The sequence below is a fragment of the Pinus tabuliformis genome, chromosome J (genome assembly GCF_031772625.1).
Source record: "Pinus tabuliformis cultivar Carrire ecotype Pingquan chromosome J, CPIR1, whole genome shotgun sequence".
Classification (NCBI taxonomy): Eukaryota; Viridiplantae; Streptophyta; class Pinopsida; order Pinales; family Pinaceae; genus Pinus; species Pinus tabuliformis.
In genome coordinates this window covers 166,870,847-166,880,377 of record NC_142295.1, presented here as the reverse complement: position 1 = coordinate 166,880,377, position 9,531 = coordinate 166,870,847, and the positions used below count along the sequence as shown (strand labels likewise).

Genomic DNA, 9,531 nt, shown 5'->3' with positions numbered 1-9,531 from the left:
AATATCAAAATATAAATACATTACAAATTATTCAACATTCAACATGGTTTTTTATTTTATTCAACATGGTTTTTAATTTAAGTTTTTTTTTTTTCTGTGCCATATAATGCGTATTATTAAAAACATTTAAGATACAAACGTGGTACATTAATTATTATTTAATTATATATGAGTTTTGTGCAATATAATGTATATTATTAGAAACATTTAGGATACAAACATGGTACATTAATTAAGTGTGAAGCGCATAAATTTTGCCGAGACGCAAAAATACCCACCAAAACTTAACATCACTAAGGCCATTTCCTGTCCGACCTGCCGGCTAAGGAGCCGACCACCTCCAAACTGTCACTCGATATTTTATATTGTTCACTGTTCATCACTATATACACATCCACTCTTCGATTGTCCTCATCAATTTCCATATCGTTCGGCTTATTCTTCGATTGTCCTGATCACTTATTATATCATTCGGCTTTGTATTCAATTATCGGGAAGGTTTGAGAAGCTTCATTGCAATTCCCAGAGGTAACTTCCACCTTTTTTTTTCGCATAATTGAGCTTATTTTAAAGGCACAAATTAAAGACAAAACTAGAACTGAAATGAGTCTAATATGTGAACTTTAATGCAATGCTCATCAATTTGTTTATGCAGCTAGGCAAAATTGCAGGCGACATTATGGCACAAGGAAATAACGAAAGTCAAAAGGACCTCAAAAATGAAGAAGGATGTGAAGTTGATCGTGTAGATGTTGCAGACACAAGCAACCCTAATGGAGTTTCTCACGGGAAGAATAAATTTGCTGGGTTCATATTTATGTGCAACTCAGCCACTAAGCAGGATTGTTTCCGATATCATATTTTTGGCATGCCATCAGCAAAAATGGAGCTTGTACAAAAGGTCCATCCTGGAATGAAGCTATTCTTGTTTGACTCCGACTTAAGATTAATGTATGGCATTTATAAAGCTGCATCACGGGGTGGCAACGAGGTAGGACAAAATGCCTTCAGAGGATCTAAGAGGTCGTTTCCTGCTCAGGTAAATAATTTTCTGTCCTCCTCTCTTTGACCTAATTTGTGAATCAAGTGCACATGTTGAGACCCATTTGTTTCATATTATGCTCCACCATTGATTCCCTCTGAGTTACGGTTTTCCACGAAGCTGTGAAAATGATTATGAATTATGAATTGAAATTCCGAATTCTTGCAACAACTGGAGGTGGCGTATAGTGTATTTTGTTGGAGATTTTTCTGTCAAAATCCCAAAAACAATATAAACTGGACACAGAGACAATTGTCTGTTTTCTCCAGGATCTTTAACACAGCGGAAACCAAAAAAATTTTGCAGCAGACAGAGTTTTCACACACACCACAAATTTCTATTCATTAATAAAAACTGTTGTTACAAACTATGGTTCTTCCTCTCTCACAAAGGGATTTACAAAAAAAACATAAGACTCAGACTGCTGTGTCTGCTGTATGTTCTATTTTGCTGCTGCTGCATTTCTTTTTCACTCACGCGCTGCTGCGTTCTGTATTTTTACTTCTTCGCACTGCTGTGCATTACAATACAATTACTTGGGCGCTGCTGCGTCTCCCCTCTTCTCACACGCACTAACTCAACAACAAAAAAAACATTACATATATATGACAACCCAAAAAGAAATTACTTCACGTCTTCACTGCCATGCTTCCGTAAAAGAATTAAATGTTTTTACCAGCTATTACTTGAGCCCATACTCCTGCTGAAATAAAATTAAAAACTTCATCAAAACTTACCAACCACAGTAAATTGCATTTACTGTTTTACTGACACTTACTGGCGGTAAAGTAAAACTTTTACTTCACGTTAAATTTCATTTAATGCTGGCCCATACTTCACCCATTGACTTTAATTAGATCGCATCGCAGAATCCCATTTGGTCGAAACACAAAATTTGGGGCACACACATATGATGCGATCTGCGATATGCGATCGGATCGCATCGCATCATTCCGGAGGACTTAACGCACAGAAATTTGAATTTGCGATTTGCGATCTGCGATGGATCGCATCGCAAATAAACTTGCAGTGGAAATTATTATTTTAACACTCCCCTTTAATTTCAACTGCTGGGTTATCAATCATACCCAGACGCTTCCTTAAAAACTCAAAACTTTTCTGGTCTAATGGCTTGGTCAGAATATCTGCAACCTGTTCCTGAGTGCTGCAATGTTGTAAAACAATTTCTCCATTGTTCACCAATTCTCTGATGTAGTGAAATCTTGTATCAATGTGTTTCGTTCGCTTGTGAAACACAAAATTCTTGGACAACGCAATAGCTGAGCTATTGTCGCAGAAAATAACTGTTGCTTTTGCCTGCTCTTGGCCTAAGCTTCTCAACATTCTTCTCATCCAAACTCCTTGACATGCTGCTACTATAGCTGCCACGTACTCTGCTTCTGCTGTAGACAACGCCACAATTGGTTGTTTCTTGGAAGCCCATGAAATGGCTCCTGAACCCATGGGAAAGACATAACCGGAAGTGCTTTTCTGATGATCCACACTTCCAGCCCAATCGCTATCAGTGTAGCCAACTAAATCTGAACTTTCTAAAAAAGTATACAAAATGCCAAATCTTTTTGTACCTTTGACATACCTTAGAATTCCTTTTGCTGCCTGCCAATGTGCCTCTTTTGGCCTCTCCATGAATCTGGAAATCAAACTAACAGCATACATTATGTCAGGCCTAGTTGTTGTTAAATACATAAGGCTGCCAACAATACTCTTGTACAAACTAGGATCAAAATCCTTGCTGTTGTCCTCTCTGCTGAGTTTTAATCCCATTACTGTGGGAGTGATCGCTGCTTTGCATTCTTGCATGTTAAATCTGCCCAACACTTGATTTACATATCTAGCTTGTGAGATAAAAATTCCTTTTTCATTTTGATCTACTTCTATGCCTAAGAAGTATCTCAACAAACCCATGTCAGTCATTTCAAATTCCTCCTTCATGACTGATTTAAAATTCTTAATGAGCTGATCATCATTACCCATGAAAATCACATCATCAACATACAAGACAATAATTAAAATCTTACCATCCTTTTCTTTGATGTAGACTGTGGGTTCTCCCTCACATTTGTCAAATTCATTTTCCAGTAGATAGGAATCTATCCTACTGTACTACACTCTTGGCGCTTGCTTCAGCCCATAAAGAGCTTTCTTCAATTTGCAAACTTTGTGCTCTTGGCCTTTCTTCTCATAGCCGAGAAGCTGTTCAATGTACACCTCTTCTTTTAACACTCCATTTAGGAATGCTGACTTCACGTCCATTTGGTAGACTTTCCATTTGTTTTGTGCTGCTATGGACAGCACTGTTCTCACGGTTTCCATTCTTGCAACCGGTGCGAAAGTCTCCTCATAATCTCTCCCATATTGCTGCTTGTATCCCTTGATAACCAGCCTTGCCTTGTGTCTTTCAATTTTGCCTTCAGCATTGCACTTGGTCTTATAGACCCATTTGACTCCAATGACTTGTTTACCTTTTGGTAGCTCAACCAAATCCCATGTCTTATTTCTTTCTATGGCATTAATCTCCTCATCCATAGCTTCTATCCATTTCTTATCTTTAATAGCATCTTCGAAATGAATAGGATCATCAACTTGACAATACAAGGCAAATAAGGAATTCATTCCTTCATTATAAATGTCACTTAAATTTCTGAACTTCTTACCTCGTTCATTCGGTGTGCAAGTGCTTGAAGATGCACTTGAATTTCCTCCTTGTGGTGTGCTTGGAGAAGCACTCTCATTTCTCCTCAAGGGTGTTCCTTGTTGTCCTTGTGTTGGCGTTGCTGTTTGGGGATGTATTTCTACCATTTCGTCATCATCTTCATCATGAGACAAACAGTTTTTAACATTAACTGTTTTCTCTATGCTTCCATCCCAAGCTTCCTCGTCAATAAACTGAACATCTCTGTTCACAAAGAATTTCTTGGTAGATGGGATATACAGCCTGTAAGCCTTGGATTCTTCACTATATCCAATGAAGATGCATTTCTCCCCTTTGCTGTCCAACTTCCTCCTTAGCTGATCAGGAATGTATGCATAGGCCACACATCCAAAAATTTTCATGTGGGTGACTCCTTGCTTTCTCCCACTCCATGCTTCTTCCGGCACTTTGTTCATTACAGCTTTTGTAGGACACCTATTCAAAATATACACTGCACAATTTACAGCTTCAGCCCAATAATCATTTGGCAAATGCTTTGCCTTCAATATGCTCCTCGCCATATCCATAATGGTCCCGTTCTTCCTTTCAGCAACTCCATTTTGCTGTGGGGTGTACCTAGCTGTAAATTGCTTATTGATTCCATTTTCTCTACAAAAACATAAAAATTCTTTGGAGATATGCTCACCTCCTCTATCTGTTCTCATGACTTTAATACGCAGGCCACTTTGATTTTCCACGAGTGCTTTGAAATTTCGGAATTTTTCAAACACTTCTGATTTGTTCTTCAAGAAATAAACCCAAGTCTTTCTTGTAAAACCATCAATGAATGTTAGAAAATATTGGCTGCCTACTAAAGATTGATTTTGCATCGGTCCACATAAATCTGAATGGACAATTTCTAAGGGTGCTTTTGCCCTTATGCTTTTCCCGCTTGGAAAACTTTCTCTATGTTGTTTCCCCAATATGCAGCCTTCACAAAGGTTGTCTGGTTTCTCTATCAATGGTAATCCTCTTACCATTCCTTTTCTGCTCAACAAGTTAAGACCTCCAAAGTTGAGATGTCCGAATCTCAAGTGCCACAACCAATTTTCATCCTTTGGTTGGCTTTGGAAAGCCTCTTGGGTAACTGCTGCCATTGCATCTTTGTTTTTCAAATCTACCCTTATTCTTTGAGGGACCATTCTATTCCTCGTCATCCTCACTTCAGCAATGCATCGCTTGCTGGGTGGAATATCCATGATGGTGCATACATCATTCTCAAAGAAAACATTGTAACCCTTTTGAACAAGCTGTCCAATACTCAAGAGGTTACATCTCATTCCAGGGACATAGTAGACATCTGCTATGGTTTTCCTTTCACCTTTCTTTGTAAATATTTTAACTTCTCCTTTACCCATAACAGAAATTTTTCTATCAGTCCCAAGTGTGACTTGTGACTTCACACTTTGATCTAAAGCAGAAAACAAAGCTATGTTTCCTGTCATATGGTTGCTGCAACCGGAGTCTAGAAACCATATATCTTCACTATTTGTTTCAGCCATGTTACAAGCTAATAATACATTATCTTGGCTGACATTTTCTCTAGTAATATTTGCACTAGAGCTATTACTCACATCATGCTGCTTCTTTCTACATTCACTGGCATAATGCCCATATTTTTTACAATAGTAACATTGGACATTAGATTTTTCATACCTTTGTCCTTGAGTATGATGTTGTCCTCCTTGTTGGCTGCTGCCTTGACCTTGGTTCTGATTTGGATTACTGCCTCTTCCTTGAGCATTCGCTGGACTGTTCCTTCCGCCTCTGTTCTGGCTTCTGCCTATTCCCTTCTTGTTTCCTCTGCCTTGAACTCTTCCTCTTCCACAGGACATCTGGGTCTTGAAGGCTTGCTCTAGAGATGAGTTTTCATTTCTACTCAACCTTTGCTCATGTGTGATCAGTGATGCATGAAGCTCATCAACTGAAAAGTGTGAGAGATCCTTTGTCTCTTCAATGGTGGTAACAATCGCATCAAACTTTGAGGGTAAGACCCTCAATATTTTCTCCACAATCCTCCTATCTTCAAGTATGTCTCCATGAGATCTTATTTGTGTGACCAGGTCAATTACTTGAGTGAAGAATGAGTCAATATTGTCTGACTCTTTCATGCATAGGTTTTCAAAATCTTTCCTCAACAACTGTAGCTTTGCTGTCTTCACTCTCTCCATGCCTTGATAGGCTGTTTTAAGAGTTTGCCATGCATCTTTGGATGTCTTGGCTGCTGCTAACCTTGGAAACACGCTTCCATGCACTGCTTGATACAAGAAGAAAAGGGCTTTTGAGTCCTTCTTCTTGCAGCTCTTTAACAGATCCTTCTCTCCCTGAGTTAATGCATTAAACTCATTTTCATCTGCTGGTTGTTCAAAACCATCTTCAACTATTTCCCATAAGTCTTGGGAAGCAAACAAGGCTTTCATTGTTATTGCCCAATAGTCATAGTTTTTACCATCAAATAATGGGAGCTGCATACCCATGCTATTGCTGGTGCTTGTGCCAGCCATTTTTGCACTCTTAACTATGCTTCAAAACACAGTCAAGTATTTAAGAGAAATACCTTGGATTCTTTTGCCTGAGTCTTCACACTGCTGGAGAAGTTGCTGCAATAAGAATCCTTCCTTCAGCTTCTTTGATGCCTTCAAAGAGCCTGGACTAGCTCTGATACCACTGTTGGAGATTTTTCTGTGAAAATCCCAAAAACAATATAAACTGGACACAGAGACAATTGTCTGTTTTCTCCAGGATCTTTAACACAGCGGAAACCAAAAAAAATTTGCAGCAGACAGAGTTTTCACACACACCACAAATTTCTATTCATTAATAAAAACTGCTGTTACAAACTATGGTTCTTCCTCTCTCACAGAGGGATTTACAAAAAAAACATAAGACTCAGACTGCTGTGTCTGCTGTATGTTCTATTTTGCTGCTACTACATTTCTTTTTCACTCACGCGCTGCTGCGTTCTGTATTTTTACTTCTTCGCACTGCTGTGCATTACAATACAATTACTTGGGCGCTGTTGCGTCTCCCCTCTTCTCACACGCACTAACTCAACAACAAAAAAAAACATTACATATATATGACAACCCAAAAAGAAATTACTTCACGTCTTCACTGCCATGCTTCCGTAAAAGAATTAAATGTTTTTACCCATACTCCCGCTGAAATAAAATTAAAAACTTCATCAAAACTTACCAACCACAGTAAATTGCATTTACTGTTTTACTGACACTTACTGGCGGTAAAGTAAAACTTTTACTTCATGTTAAATTTCATTTAATGCTGGCCCATACTTCACCCATTGACTTTAATTAGATCGCATCGCAGAATCCCATTTGGTCGAAACACAAAATTTGGGGCACACACATATGATGCGATCTGCGATATGCGATCGGATCGCATCGCATCATTCTGGAGGACTTAACGCACAGAAATTTGAATTTGCGATTTGCGATCTGCGATGGATCGCATCGCAAATAAACTTGCAGTGGAAATTATTATTTTAACATATTTTCCCTATGTGCAGGTTCGCTTTCGTATTGATAGGGATTGTGTGCCATTGTCTGAGGAAGTATTCAAAAAGGCCATCAAAGATAATTATGTCGATGGAGGAAACAAATTCAAGTTTGAACTGAGTGCAGAGCAGGTGAGTATCATCCCATAATTAAGATGAAGAATAGAATTTATAACGTGAATCCATGATGTGGTGATTAATTATATTTGTATTTCCGCTTGTCACGCCTATTTCGTTCCATCGACTCGAATGTTGCAAGAGAAGAGAGACATGGGAGGCAACATAAAATGAACGGACGTGTCAGTGATTTATATTTTGTTGCTGAAAGAGAGGAGAGATTGTTAAGGGAAGAAGGTATTAGAAATAGGGAATTAGAAAGATTGAGAGCTGAATATGAATATGAGAGAGAGGAAGGCTTGAGATTATTAAGGGAAGAAGGTATTAGAAATAGTGAAGAAAGATTGCGAAGTGAATATGTAGGCGACCTTGATGCTCATGGGCATGTGCCATATAAGCGATATACCCTCTCTTTGCAAACACATCATAATCCTCATCATCCAGATCCAGCTGTGTTTGAAAGAGAAATGCCAAATAACGGTGTTGAACGGCAACTTTCTCGAGCTCCTCAGCGACGTGAAGGGCATGACATTAATATTCGTGATCCCCCACCCTCCTTTTATGACCGAGTACTAGTCCCAGCAACAATGCCTGTTGAAAGGAATCCTGTTCGTATTTTATCTGGTGACCTAATTGTTCATCCACCATTGGAATCATATGGGACAGTCAATATGAGGCGATTACCACCGGGGGAACAGTCGCTACCAAGAAATGATGGTAACTTGCAGTATCATTCCAGTAATCCAGAATCGCTACCAAGAAATGATGGTAATTTGCAGTATCGTTCCAGTAATCCACAATATCAGGGGATCCAACAGAGAATCGATGTGGATATGAAGCGACGTGGTGCACCTCGGCCTGATGTTTATCAAGAGAGGATGGAGACGGATATGAGGCAGCACAATCCACAAGTTGGTATTTATCAACAGAGAGTGCATGTAGATAGGATGCAGCGCATCATGGAATGAAGAGGCCATAAATCTGGGGACAGTAAATCAATGCTTCAGTCACATGAAGGAAGTCAAAGAGACATTGTTTTTAATTGCAAATTATTTAGTAATGTTGTTAGCCTTTACTTAAGGTTTGAGTTTGACTTTGCATTGGCAGAACAAAAATAATTTTTTTACTTTTTAATGATATATTTAAATTCTATTTTTTACTATTTTATTAATAAAGAAAAGAGAAAATAGAATTGATGTTTTATTATTAATGTGAAATACGATATATAAAATATCCAAAATTAAAAAACAATACAATTATTTGTACTCAAAACAGTGTAGACATGTAATTGTGTGTATAGACAAGAGTGTTCCATCAATTTCTCTAGTGGAGGATGGTGATAGTTTTTATCCTAATATCAAAACCCTATTATATTCACCTTTAACTGCTACAAACACATTTAACACAAGTATTCTACCTTGAAAAGTAAAACTAATAAAACAAAAAAAAGCAATAAATTATCTATTAGCAAATTTAACACAAGTATTCTACTTTGAAAAGTAAAACAAAGAAAACAAAAAAATCAATAAATTATCTATTTACAATGTTACAATACAATATGCATATCATGCACCAATCATAAATCCCAAATTTCTTAATCTTCAATTATGATACAAGTGTAGTTATTTAACTAGAATTACAATACCATAGATCACAATAATTTCTTTTGGGCTTCCCCATTGTGATGCTCTTGCAATCTCCAATTGCATTGAACATGTATGAATCACCTGTGAGGCAAGTTGTGCAAAGAAGATAACATATACCCATAATGATGGTTTACTAGGGTGGAAATTATTGGAACATAATATTTTGTTAATTATTTTTTAAATTCATTATTTCATCAAAAGATGTTTTATATAACATAGTATGAAAGAGATGTGTAATTTGTTTAGTGCTAAATATGGAGTTGACACATGATACTTAAAAATATGATTATAGAAAAACATTTCAATGTTAGCCATAAATAAAGTATTAGTTATGGATGATAAAAAAATAATTTTATTAGCTATTATAAAAAAAATTCCAATATCAACTATATATGCTTATGTATAAATTTCTTGATGGTGTGATTATGAGGGAGACCAATCTTTACTTCAAATATATTATGCATCAAAATGGATCAAATCCTTCTAGGTGCAAACCTTC

At 37.4% G+C, this 9,531-nt stretch overlaps 1 protein-coding gene across 1 annotated transcript; it reads left to right on the top strand.

The window, feature by feature from the left end:
- Positions 1-679: 679 nt before the first annotated feature.
- Positions 680-7,419, top strand: LOC149226199 (DCD domain-containing protein NRP-like). The gene is made up of 2 exons (XM_089380133.1): positions 680-1,039; positions 7,282-7,419. Exons 1-2 carry the CDS (start codon positions 680-682, stop codon positions 7,417-7,419), a joined length of 498 nt encoding a protein of 165 aa, XP_089236259.1.
- Positions 7,420-9,531: the final 2,112 nt, after the last annotated feature.

Coding starts and splice junctions, on each gene's coding strand:
- LOC149226199 (XM_089380133.1), top strand. CDS start 680: ATGGCACAAGGAAATAACGAAAGTCAAAAGGACCTCAAAAATGAAGAA. Junction 1,040..7,281: donor AGAGGTCGTTTCCTGCTCAG/GTAAATAATTTT, acceptor CCCTATGTGCAG/GTTCGCTTTCGTATTGATAG.